This window comes from Mixophyes fleayi, chromosome 2 (assembly GCF_038048845.1).
Source record: "Mixophyes fleayi isolate aMixFle1 chromosome 2, aMixFle1.hap1, whole genome shotgun sequence".
Lineage (NCBI taxonomy): Eukaryota > Metazoa > Chordata > Amphibia > Anura > Limnodynastidae > Mixophyes > Mixophyes fleayi.
In genome coordinates, this window is record NC_134403.1 from 59,836,379 (window position 1) to 59,850,857 (window position 14,479).

The 14,479-nt window shown below is 39.1% G+C and overlaps 1 protein-coding gene across 2 annotated transcripts in view; it reads right to left on the reverse strand.

Annotated features, from left to right (window-relative positions):
* Window positions 1-11,022, reverse strand: part of FAM124A (family with sequence similarity 124 member A) — a 49,254-nt gene extending 38,232 nt beyond the window's left edge. For both annotated transcript variants that reach the window (XM_075199073.1, XM_075199071.1), the window contains exon 1: window positions 10,709-11,022. In XM_075199073.1, the coding sequence (XP_075055174.1) occupies window positions 10,709-10,764 (56 nt within the window). In that variant the 5' untranslated portion in view covers window positions 10,765-11,022. The remainder of the gene's footprint in view (window positions 1-10,708) is intronic.
* Between the last annotated feature and the right edge of the window lie 3,457 nt (window positions 11,023-14,479).

Consider the following 14,479-nt stretch of genomic DNA (forward strand, 5'->3'; position numbering starts at 1 on the left):
AAGCCTCAGTCATCTCTAGTTGAATTATGCTCAACATGTCCTCATTTGATAATGCTGACATTTCACTGAATGATGTCTAGTGTTACATATAAAGTGCCATTTTTTTTTTTTACATACTTTTCCACATACAAAAATAAATCTGAATATGTAATCTGTGTTGCTGTTTAAACGAAGAGCCCTTCATGTTTAACTGCTGTGTTTTCATAAGGGAAAGGCTTAAAATAACACTTATGGATCCCTACGGTGTTCTATGTCAGTATAGCTTTTGTTATAAGAATGTAGCTTACATTACATTGAAACATGTAGTGGATACTACCACATAGGGCTTCATATTGTTATTCATTTTTGTATCAATATCGTCTTTTAAACACATAACATATATAACGTAAATGTACTACATGAGATAAAAAAAACCATAGACCTGGATACAATACATTACTTTATAAAGCACAAATATACAGTTCGTGTGAAAATAGAGTTCCTGGAAATCCAAAAACTCAATCCATTCGGTGCAAATTCTAAGGCAGAATTGGAGATAACCACAGGGCTTCTAAATGCAAACTCTTTCCATTACTGTGCTCAGTGTGACCAATTTGCAGATGGCCCAAATCACTAGCACCTATAACAGTGGCAGATACATGTTTGGCATAAGACATGATTTATTTTTACTTTTTCAATTCCATATCACTTTCCATTTCTCTTCTATGCTCCTGGGCAACACAGATGGGACTTCACTAGGGGAATTGATTGGATATTGGAACTATTCTCACTTCCCCAATTGTCTCAAGTTACAACATACAAATCAGCAAGAGGTAGACAGCAGTAGCCATGCCCACAGTAACAAAGGGATATAGGGTAACCTAGGTTATGGGACAACCCTACAAAAGGATGACATAATATGGATAATAATAATATAGATTATACCATCATCCAACACTTTGATGACTTATAATATGGTTAAAGTGTTCTACAAAATGAGTTTGTTCCAAATATGTGTTTTACCAATATTGTAAGGCTTTGCATAAGCTAGATATAAAAGATCTTATACATACAGCAAAGTACAAGACAATAACCAGCTCTCTGTTTTCAACTGAATGAGATCACTCCTTAAGTGACAATAAATCTACCATGTGTTTTCCTGGAAGCTGTATGTGCAAACCTTAGCCATGTAAGCTAATTGGCTTATTTGTACCTCTTTGTCGTTGGACTTAGTGTGTTCTCTCATTATTCGGGCACTATTTTCGTCCTGTAATCTGCCTGTGGGTTTCACCAGCTGAAGGACATGTGGCAGCTTGAGTATTTTATAATGAATGCTGAATAAGGGGCTTCGCATGTAAATTAATCATTGTCGCTGAATAGCGGCTAGAATTAAACCACTCTTCACAAGAAGTGAACGAAGTAGTGTCCGATGAAATTAAAACAGCAACATAGGTATTATGTTCATAAATAACACAACATTTTTCCCTGTAATATCTGGCATTAAAAGCAAAAATAGTTGCTTTATTATATTATAATTAGAACAAAATATATAAATGTAAGAAATATATGAATGTAAAACATATGCTTAAAGTAAATCTGTGTTTTGTTAATGAACCTTCAAACCAACTGGAAAACACTTACCACATTATATATATATATATATATATATTTAATCATCAGCAGTTATTTATATAGCGCCACTAATTCTGCCGCGCTTTACAGAGAACTCAATCACACCAGTCCCCGCCCCATTGGGGCTTACAGTCTACATCTACATTCCCTAACATACACACACACACACACACACACACACACACACACACACACACACACACACACACACACACACACACACACACACACACACACAGACTAGGGTCAATTTGTAAGCAGCCAATTAACCTACCAGTATGTTTTTGGAGTGTGGGAGGAAAGCAGAGCACCCGGAGGAAACCCACGCAAACACAGGGAGAACATACGAACTCCACACAGATAAGGCCATGGTCGGGAATTGAACTCATGACCCCAGTGCTGAGGGGCAGAAGTGCTAACCACTAGCTATATCTATCTATCTATATATATTATAGTAATGTCTGATCCCTTGTGTGTGACTGATCACAGCACATTGCAGTAGCTAAATGTCTCCTACCAGCTACACGGTGTATTACATCTCACAAGTCAGAGTAATTCTTGTCCACTTTTCATTAGCACCAGATGGCTGAAAGAGAAATGCCTCAATAATACTGTAGAATATCACACGTTTAGAACAAAGACACTTTTTACATGAGATGTTTAAAATTAATCTGTGACATAATGTTAGAGCTGAGTGTCTGGAACACTCAGTTGCACTCTAATTGTTGGAACTCCAACTTGCAACAATATCATGCATTATTTACAGGTTTGGAAAGGTTTATCCTCAAACCCATTATCCAGAAAGTTCATACAGATAAAACGTAATAATAATTCCAGCTATAATAGCTACTTTTTAGGCATGTACACACAGACATGATCACAGGTAATATCCTCCATCTACACACCTCCTAATTGTCCAGATTTAGGTAGGACAGACTTTTGTCCTGACTGACGGGAATGTTGCGGGATGGGTTCCACTCACCACAGTGATGGTGCCTGCTAGGCACGCGGCCGAGGAGATGTGGCCACGTCCCCAGCATGGTGTGACCATGCCCCCTTATCAGCACTCTGTCAGTGTTCTCCCCAGAAAATGTTGCCAGCCGGGTGGCATTAAAGAGTAGCCGGGTGGGGGCAGTTGTAATACTTTGCAACAATACTGAAAAATGTTGGAGGTTATTGCCCACACCTGCTAGGACTGGTCTAACACGCACTGCTGGCTGTAGAGCTCACACAGTGCCTGTTCTAATAGGAAAAACAATGGTTATACAATATTATAAAAGGACTCTGTTGGTCTCCAAGAGCCGGGTGACAAGTACAAACAGCCGAGTGGAGCACCCGGGAAATAGATGCTGGACAGAAAACTGTCTGTGCTGCTTCCACAATTCCAATGGTAGGAGGAATGCTACAATTACTTCAATGAGCTCTGCTTAATGATTTTACTATGCAGAGGTTCCTATCCAACTTGTATTGTCAGGTCTTCCTAGCAGTAATTCCAATCTCATAATGGTGGAATTATTATTATTATCTCAAGAAATCAGAGCTAGGGAAGCAGAACTAGAGGTACATGGGTGATGGAATAGTAGAAGGAGAACAAGAGAAAAGAGGGTCCTGCTAGTGAGAGCTCATATTCTAAATATGCAATGAGTAACCCCAAAAAAGTGATACGGGATGCTTGTTCCTAGCAAGTAGTTCCACAACATCTGGAGAGCCACGTATTGCTTTCCTCTGTTGTAAATATAAACACTGTCATCTACAGTGAGAACTAGCAGGACAGCTCTCCTGGAAGGTAACAAAATAAACACAGGATGAAAGTTGTGAACTGAATCCTGTTTGCAAATGCTAATATAAACTACAATAAACTCTAGAGAGTCAACTTCCAAATAAATTCTGTTGTAGAGAATTAAAAGTGTTTTTTTTAATATTTAAAATCTGTGGATTTTGACTGGTCGGTGCATTTGTGAAGTTATTATTAGGAGAGTCTGAGAAATGACTTAGGTACTGATTCTCTTTGACTGCTATCAATAGAGAACTTTTGACTATTGAAACATGTTATAGGTTTAACATAAAAAAGACAAGTTACCATTTAGCTTTATGGTAATATGGTCATTTATAATTGCAGTTCTATTATTTGTAAGGGAACTTCTAAAATGTTAGTGCTCGTTCACTGCACCTGCATTCCAGATAGAATGCAACACGATAAAACCAAAGGAGAAACAGAGTTGCATAGAGATCTCCTGCCGTTTGCTGCACCACCCCTGCAGTCCATATTCTTTGTATAGTTACCATTTTACTGTGACTATCAACTTAAACTTTTTACCAACCTTTTATGACACATAACACTGGCTTATAACACAAGCTAGAGAGGGAGTCTAATACAGATATTGTTTCACACCTTTTTTTAAATCAATCAAAAGTGCTAAAAAATGCAACCCACCCAGAAAACAGGAATTCGGTGTCTAAAATCTCTAATCTGACAAACAGTGATTTAATTTCAAATTCACGTGAGCAGTAGCAATTTCAATTGAAATTTTCAATTTTAAAAAAATGTGATTTCACAGCGATGCTTTTAAAAAAGACCTTTTCATTCCATTTACTCAAGAAAACATCATTTTATTTCCCATTCGGACTACGACAGATCAATCCCATTTCAATAGGCCTATTCATTTCAATACTTGTACATGCATAAACCGTTTAGTTTGTTTGTTCATTTTTTTATTGAGCTCAGCCCACTGGTTTTGAAGCAACCTCGAGTGTCTGAATCAATGAAAATGTTTTTGCAGATTTCTTGAATTAATTAATTATAGATTTCCCCATGTTCTATACTTTACAGTGAAAACTATGTGCAGTGATTCTGCAAATTCTGTGACATTTCTTTGGAAGGTTTGAAAAACTGATGATTTATAGGTTGTTTTGTCTTTAATAGATTCTGTGATGGGGAAACTGACCTGTGAATCACTAGAAATAGGTATTTAAATCACTATTTCTGCTTATCGATCTTTTAAAAGATTATCCCAGGGGTTCACTGTGGACCTTGCTGTGGGCCTTATACAACTAAATTCTCTCCAGCAGGGAACACCTAGGGGTATATTTAATAAACTGCGGTTTTGAAAAAGTGTAGATGTTGCCTATAGCAACCAATTAGATTCTAGCTGTCATTTTGAAGACTGTACTAAACAAATGATAGCTAGAATCTGATTGGTTTCTAGTTGCTATAGACAACATCTCGTGGTGTCTCAGTGGTTAGCACTTCTGCCTCACAGCGCTGGGGTCATGAGTTCAATTCCTGACCATGGCCTTATCGGTGTGGAGTTTGTATGTTCTCCCTGTGTTTGCGTGGGTTTCCTCCAGGTGCTCCGGTTTCCTCCCACACTCCAAAAATATGCTGGTAGGTTAATTGGCTACTATTAAAATTGCCCTTAGTCTCTCTCAGTCTCTGTGTGTGTATGTTAGGGGATTTAGATTGTAAGCTCCAATGGGGCAGGGACTGATGTGAATGAGTTCTCTGTACAGCGCTGCCTAATTAGTGGCGCTATATAAATAGATGATGATGATGATGATGATCTCCACTTTTTCATACCCGCAGTAAATATGCGTAAATATACTCCCTAGTGTCATAGAGACCTATTTTTTAATTTTGGGTGGAGTTATCCTTTTAAAACATCAATTAAGAATTTGTTCACTTGTATGTCACAAATAATAAAAACATGTTCTAGCAGTATTTAAGTATTAGTCCATTTGGAATTATGTACAAAGTGTACTACACTGAACTTTATACATTCTGTTGAAAAAAATTTTTATTTCCCCTCCTTCAAGTAACAGTGGTTCTCTTCCTAATGTCTAGGATCTGTCTCTTCCTTTTAATGTACATACAATGTCATCGGCAAAATAGTCTGACCTGAAAACTAAAATGAGTAAATAATAAAATAATACATTTTGCGTAGCCAAAATGTATAATTTACATAGCCTGTTAAACAGATCCATTGTAATAATGAAATATAGTTGACTTATATGCAGCCATAAATATAAGATCATGCTCTCAGCAACAGAGGAAACATATTTTAGCCTTAGCTTCAAACGTACATTTCATCACTAACGAGGCACTTTATTGGAGGAATCCAAGTAGCTACAGACTGCCTCTGGAACGGTCCTGAAGGCACTTCGCGGTGATGTAACATCGCGGATTTGTCCTGGCAGCCCATAGAGGTGTGAGGAGAAATCCGCGATGCTGAGGTACCGTAGTACCTGAAAATGTGCGCAGCCGCCATGTTCAGCAGAATATTACGGATAACTGAATTCCCCCCCTAAGTATGCAAATTAATTTGTCTACAGAACATAGTATCATGGTCCCTCCTTATTTCCATAACTAAGCCAATGAAGTAACCACTTAGACACCTAGAAGATGTATGTCCAACTGGTGGCCAGACACAGCCCTGAAAAGCTTTCTGGTAGCACCACCTTCTGTGACAGCCTCAACACACTATATTACATTACATTATTTGTAATAGTATTTGGTCTGCAAGCACAGTTATAATTGTGGACCTGATCATGTGCATGCTTGGACAGCCCTGGCCTAGGTGATGGATTTGTTCTCTATTCAGAGAGGGTATGGTTGGAGTGGACTCCAAAGCAGCTAATACATGTGGGAATTTGTCTGGATCAACAGCACAATGACTAGGTCTACACACAAGGATATTCACAAGGTAATCCATATAGCCCATCATGTACTGCTTTTAGGTCCCAAATAAGGTGAAACAGTCATAGGAACCAATTCCAACTTGTCCTCTTAATTTGCTTCATCAGGAGTTTCAATTATGGGGAAATAACTAATGGGAGTTCCACATTTTGGGTGTAAGAAAGGGGAACTGTCCTGGGAACATCAAGACACAAGGTAGAACTAGGTAAACGAAACAGATTCCTTTGTTTGGTTACAGGCCAATCCAACAGATGTCACGTTGAAGGATAATAACTGCACATAGGTTGATGCAGTCATCGGCTGATAGCATTTTGTACCCTGCTCATTTAAATCCAGCTGGATTTGACCACAGTTTGGGAAGCCAGAGAGCGGTATTCTGTGCCAACTTGGCTGATAAAATCGGCAGTTAAGTAGCTAGCTTAACTAGCACATTAACAGTCGTCATATACCGGAAATAGTCTGATCAACGTCAACTGGATCATTTTTGGGCTAGTAAATTTCTTGGGGGCTGTAGAAACACTGATACCGGCACTGATATTACTGTGTGTGTGTGGCCAGTTTTATATCTGTCTTAGTACAGAAATTTTGAAGTAAATGTTGTGAATATCACTTATATACAGTCTGTGTACATCTGTTATCCGGGATAACACGGTGTCATACTTTACTATGCCTTCATGGGAATCCCCAAACAGTGTCATTAACAGCCTGGGTGGTCCTCATTTTTTCCATACTATCCCTGCTCAGAGTTCACTAATGTTTGTGATAAAAAAAAGAATGCAAGTGTTAATTCTCCTCACTTCCCATTGTCTGTGTAACACTGTGCATGTGTTTTACCTCTACTTGCTGCTGGCAGACTATTCCATCAATCACTCCTGCCCTGATGTCCCTTGCCAGTAATTACTGAATAAGTAGAAGCAATGCCTGTCTGTTCAACAAATAAACAAGTAATTCACTAAGTAGTGTTTATGGGCTGCAGTACCCTCTGATAAGAGTGATGTATGTCAGTGTACTATCTGGATAATAACACAACAGTGCAAACCTCCAAACAATAAAATATTTATAAAATGGGTTGCAATTCTTTAACCATTTTTCTTTTGGGACAATCCTTATTCTATTATAAAAGGAGTCACAGCTACAGATTCACTAATTATTATATTTTTAATTTCTCATGCACGCCACTATTGCCCAGAAGAACATCCCAAAGTGAGAGCCCGAAATGTGGTACCTTCGATCACCCAGTGCACATGCGAAAAAAGTGTGCTGGGTCTTCAAGTCATCCTCTAAAGCGGAAAGGCCCCATTTCTCCCTAAGCTATTAGGCCACAAAGGGTCCAATGCCTGAAGCCACATGGAAAGATGACCCATGAGATTGGCTGAGGGTTTTCAGCTCCCTCCTGCAGGGGTTTGGGGAAGTTGACCACCATATGGCCACACAAACCTCAAGACTCAGGAAGCTGAAGCCTATACAAGTCTAACACTCAACCCTCTGTCTAAATGTGTAAAAACTGGAAAAAAGTTAAAACCAATAAACATATAAATGTGCAGTAAGGCCCCAGATTCTCAGCCAAAACTGTGCAGGTTCACTCTCCAGAGCGCATGTTAAAGCGCCACCAATCAGTATAGCTATTAGGGTCAGAAAGCAATTTGTGTTTCCTGGCAACCAGGAAACACAAAGTTTTTTGTGATTCCTGGTTGCCAGGAAACACGAAATGGACAGATTCCATTGGCCAAAGGACCAATGGACTCTGTCCAATTCCTTGTAGTGCCCAACTCACTGCAGAGCAATGATAGGAACAGATACATTTGACTACATCTGATTTTAGCCAAAAGGTTTAGAAGTAAGAGTGTCCAGAATACTTATTGCTGAACTGGGCAGCGCTCACAGTAAGAGCACAAAGGACAATGACAGGTAGATGGGGATTTGGCGGTGGAGAGACTGAGTACAAAGCAATTACCTTACGACATTGGTGTCTCTGTAGCGCTGGACGGAAAGCAGTAACATGCAGGAGGGAAGGCTGAGAGAATACTTTATAGCAATTACCATACAGAGCGCGTTCACTTCAGCACCTTCTTCTTGATAAATGGGTGGTGGTGAGGCACTATGCTGGTCACCTACACACCTTAGTAGCAGCCATCTTGTGGGCTGATCTAATATTCTGCCTATTAATGCTGCCTATCGATTCCTTAGGAGCTAGTGACATGATTGAGGCATGAGGCACATGAATTGATAAGCTGTATTCCATGAATATCAGTCCAGCCCACAAAATGGCAGCTTTCACTGTGTGTTGCTGATGGGTATTATCAGGGGAAGACTGGCCAATTTTAGCCCGGGGGGTGGGGGTAGGACTCGAGTCAGCAGCCTAGGAACATTTTAATCGAAAAAATTCTGGAGGCCCTGTGACCCAGCCCAAGGTAGCCCACTATAGGACCAGCCTGGGGGGCAGATTCCCCTCTGTCCCCCAGCACAGCCTGCCCCTGGGTATTATGGAAATTTAAAGGAATGATAAATTACATCAATTTCTGTCTCTTTTAAATGATCTTTTTACTCTTTAAATTATGCTTTGCTAATTTGAAACCCTGGAATTGAACTGCAGAAACAGTGATTTGAATGAGGAAGGATTGTTGTGTTTATGTGACTGTAGGAACAAGCTTTGCATTCTCCTTCTTAGTTCGTGTATAGGCGATAGGGAATATTACCAAAGGGAGCTCAATGCTTTGGAAAGGTTATGAAAGTTCCATGGTTACCATAGGGATAGTATGTGACAGTTGACAGTTAGAGAAGGGATTAACATTACTGACTGTATTAATATACAAATAAAAAGATGTAGGTTACTCATACAACAAAACTGAGCTTGCACAAAGCCTATAACGTCAGATGATCAACTCTTCACTGTCACCAGTGACAATTTAATAGCAGAGAAGTTCCATAGCAAATCAATACTATGTTAGTCATATGGTTTAAGTATAGGTGAATACATAAGCTTGTATTCACATATTAAAATGTCAAATCTTATTGTTACTTTACAAACAATTTGCAAATGCATTTTAAGTAATTCCAACAATATTTAACAGTGAATGGTAGACATGTGTATATGTGTATGAATAAACATTTAAACCCAAATCTCATGTCCCTATTTACTTTCAAATTGTTCCTCTTGGGTCTGATGTACAGACCTGCATGAATACACTGTTATCTACACTACTTTATCATTTGTCTCCAATAGGGGTCCAAAATTAAGTGCAACAGCGTTTAATCTGTTTATTTTAGGTCAACTGTAGTTTTTAGCAGTTTATTACTTTGTGGTATTTTAACTGTGATATATGTTATGGTCATTTGTACAGAAACGGCTATAGAAGTACACAGAGTTATCTATGAATGTAATCAAATGTATTTACTTAAGTCTTAACTGTCTCTATGGCCATTTGACAATGGTGGGAGTTATGCAGTGGGATATCAAAATCTAATACGTAGTGCTCCTTGTTTTGAACAGAAAGGAAACATTAAGGTGGGGTAGAGACTTATAAATGAAAAGGCAGTAACAATCCAACGTAAAAATACATATAACAACATAAAGATAAATTAGATGCTGAGTTGAATATTGATCATTCTCCTTTGTATAAATGTAAAATATATTTAGCTTTTTCTGAATTTATAGTTAATGTTTGTTTTCAGACTAAAAGCTCTCCTTAGAAAATGACATAAGTGCATAAAAAGCAACTATACATACTTATGACTAACTTACAAGTTTTTTTTTTTATCCCCCAGCCCTATGAGTATCAATTAAACTGCACACTGTAAAAATACATGTCTATATGCAATATATGTTGTTAAATTATTCCAGCTAGAGAAGTGCAGAATGTGTATTCTCAAGGAGAATGGACTTAATGAATCCCATAGAACAATGTGCATACCAAAGGAGTTTAAAAAATACCAAAACCCACAGGTATGCTTAATGTTGCTTTCACACTGAATAATCTCCTTAACATGCTTCAAATAATCAATTGCAACCATTATTAAATGAACTCCAATTTTCTCATTAAACCACTAAAGAAGATGCTATGTATATAACTGAATGTTTCCTCTACATAATATTGGCTTCGGATGGTTCATGCTTGTGTAAGGTCTATGGAACTATTGTTCTTTTAAATGTTACTACCAACTATTTATATATATTTATTGTTCACTGTCATGACAGGCCCTATATTAAGTGTTATTGAGTACATGCACTAACTTTAATGACATGCACTTATTGATTTGCCGACCTGATGTAATTTTGGTAGAGTATCCCTAAGCTTAGCAGAGCTGCAGGATACAAAACTGGGGTGTGGTGGGGGGGAGGTGACCACCCCTTTAAACCCCATAAGCCCAGTGTGTTATGATGCCCAGGTCTCACATAGCACCTACCCCCCGGTCTCTGCTCCCGAGTCCTCGCAGTCATCCTCTGCAGCCTTCTTCTCCATGTCAGGGATCAGGGACCCATAGTAGACTGCAGCAGCACGATGCTCTAGCTGTCCTCAGTCAGTCACTGCCCCCAGTTAAGCCTCTGGATGTCCCAATGCTTTCCCACCTCTCCGCTGCCCTGTGTCTCTCCGCCTTCTGACCTTCTCTCCTTTCTTCTCCCTCCCTGTTCTCCTTTCCCTGCAGCCACCCCCAGCAGCACCGGGCCTTGGCTCCCCCTATCCTTTGTATCGGCCAGTAATTGAGCTCGCCTCTCTCCATCCTCTGTCATCAGCAGCAGCAACCACCTAATCCCTGGCAGGGGAGGATCAGAGCCAGCACTCGGGGCGTGACTTCGTTGGAGGTGTTCGAGCCCAATGTGCTTGAAGTAACCCTGAGAATGTATTATTATAACTTCTGTGTTCCGCTTGACGGGGCAGGAGGCCATAGTGAGAAACATTCCATTCAGAGAGTAACAGGTTAATTGCATCACGTATTCCTGGTTTATTACTCAGTGTAGATATGCATTTGTTTATCCAGTACTAAGGTCATCAGGCAGTATTTGAAATAATAATAATACTATAAAGAGCCCGTAGTAAAGTAAATTTATATCAATGGATTTTTTTTTAGAACCAACACAAAATGGTTCAGAAGATTTTGGGGGGATCATTTACAAAAGATTAGCTCAATGCTAAAAAGTGCTGATGTTTCTACTGTGATGTTACACTGCATTTATGATGGGTTCAACACAGCATTGCGAAATTGAGTAGAGATGTGTTTTGGTTTTAGTTGTGGTTTTGGTTTTAAAATGTGTTTGTGTTTTGGTTTTGTGACAGGTTTTGCCCAAAAATTGAGTAAGGTTTTGTTTTTAGTTTTGGATCTGGATTTAATAAAACAATTGGGAAAAATAGGTAAAATAATTTTAGTATAATCAGTTTTTGCTCCAATATTACTATTTATAGCATTCACATTCATTTCTGGTCATTTCCAGTCTATTTTCTAATGATCCTTTCACAACGGTCCAAATTTTCACCAATTTTGTCCAAAATCTGCAGCGAGGTGTCTTAAGGATTTTGGAACTTTGCAATCATTGCATTTGCATTCTCCAATTCAATAAAAAAAAAAATTGTTAAACTGCATAGTGTTGATATCTTCCTTTCATTGCACTCAAACCTCCTTCACATGTTCAGACTTACTATTACTGTAATTGAATAAATCCGTCTAGTCTGCCCGGAAATGATGTTTGCCTTGTTTTGAGATCCAAAATTGACATGTGAAGCCGAGTTATGACTCGTTTTCACTCGGATCCCCAACATCGGATCTTGTTGTATTTCACCAAATCTGAACCGCTCATCTATAAAATGAGGTCTTTTATGACGGGCAAATGTTTTCTCTGAACAGTTTGGAATCTCACATATAACAATTACACTCAATTAAGCAACTAAGTGGCCTATTTAACAAGTGGTGAAGAGCCAAAATGCCTTCCGTTAAACGCCGGCAATAGGCCTTTACACTGCTTTTTGCTGTTTAAGAAAGGGTTAACACCAGATTTCTCTGGTCTTTACCACATTAACTGAGTTTACATTTGTCCCTATAGACCTCTATGGATACAGCAGCATTGGTTAATTTATCAATGTGTGAAAAGATTTGCTTTTTGCAGCAAAGTAACGCCATCCCCGGTGAGGATAACTTAATCCTGTGGTGGGAATGTTGGGAGGTATTCTCTGTTCTGTGCATGGCAGACCAGCGACAGTGCACACCGCAATGAAGGTGTTTGAAGGGGAGGAGAGAATGGGGCATGCCCCCAGATGGCCACTCCCCCATTTGAGGTGACCACGCCCACTGCCACCTACCCAACTGTTGGGACCTATGCTAGTTGAGGGGGTAGAAGATGACAGAAAGGATCACGAATTTGGTTGGATCTAGGGTGAGGAAGGAGCAAAGTCTGCAGAATGTCTTGCGTTTTCTTACTTTTGGGGGGGATTCAATTCCCCGCATTGTTAGTACGGTAATTGCTGCGTGTTATTACCGTTACAACGGTAATTTTAATGCTGATTTTTGCTAATGAGCAGAAATCCGCGTTGAAATTATCATACTAACGGTAATAATGTTCACACTGCGTTGCTCTAAAGAACAATGCGGGTAATTGAATTCCCCCTTTGTATTTAGTAAATGTCCCTTTCTCAGTACCTCCAGCAACTTTCTTCAAAAAGATTTTAAAACAACTTGGTTTTGTTCCAATTTTTATGTGTTTTGGTATATCCGAGAGGTATACTTTTGTCATCAGTTGCAGTATCACCTGTTATCAGAGGTAAACCACTGTGGAGCCTCTATGCAGCTCACTCTCAGGCTAGAACTGCCTTTTTTTCACAAGATTGATACGGAATATCAAAACTTTGGAGAAGAAAGGAGGAGCGGAGATTAATACTCTGAAGTGCCAATTTTAAAGAATCTACATTGTAAGTAGATTGAATTGTGGGGTATCCCACATCATATATCAACTTGGAATAATTCTTTTGTTACCTATGGTGAAATATTGATTGAAAGCACCAACAATAAGATTGGATATTTTTTTAATTTTTTTAATTTTTATATATATCATTTGGACTCAGAAATACACACTATTGTATTCTACGGTGTTACACTATTGTATATTCTTTTTCTTTTCATATGGTCTGATTGTCAACGTGAAAACTTGTGTATGATCATCTGAAGGGAATCCAATTTCATATCAACAACAATAAGTATACTCATTATTGTGTTTTTTTCAATATTTACTCAATTTTGTCTTGTTTGGGAAACTACAGCGCAAAAAAGTGATTTATATAATTTTTTTTATCTGTTATTTATATATAGGTGTTAGGTTGCAATTCACTGATTTGCAGAAGTGGTTTATGTAGCGCTGTAAGGGTATTACACACTCTATTACACTTGATTAAAACAAAATGTTATTTTGAAAAGATGGTTTAGGGATATACAAACATTCATTCAGTTAATTATTTTAAAATATTTTGTTCCGCAAAAATTTTTACAAGGAAAACTGGAGAACCAAGAACAGACACAAAATTCACAGTTGTGATCTGAACCCTGAGGAACCCGGAGCCTGAACTCTGACCCCACATGCAGACATTTTTCTATCTGTGACATTACTGATGTGATAGGGGCCCAACACCTCTGCCCTACCAGGTCCTTTCCACTAAGGACCTCCATGTGACTGAAGGTTTGGGGGTTCATGCACAGCAGAGCTGTTTATAGTCCTATGTTTATCTATGTGACCTGGACATCTCAGTGACCACAGAGACATGCATAGCACAAACTGCAAGAGAATAGCAGCAGGAACCTCACCTAAGCCAGGGATAGAGTAATATTCCTAATGGCTAGGGAATGGGTTTCTGAGCAATGGTGTGAGGGATCTGTGCAATAGGGGTGGCTTTTTGCAAGTTTCTTGTTCAAAACATTGGCTCTGTAAGTTGGGAAACTACAGGGGGCATGGGCGAATTAAGGGGGGGGGCACAGGGGGCACGTGCCCCGGGCCCCCCTGTCTCTGAGGGCCCCCCGCCGCCGGCTGGAAGGAGAGAAGCAGCTACAAGTCGGAGATTTTTTTTCACTGTTTAATAAGATTTTATCAATCGGGCAATAGCCGCAAGGTCTGATGAGTGAATGATGTTAAGTGGTGCGATGACATCACATAATCTTTATCTTTCCCTGACATCACAGAGCGGCGGTATCTCTCAGATG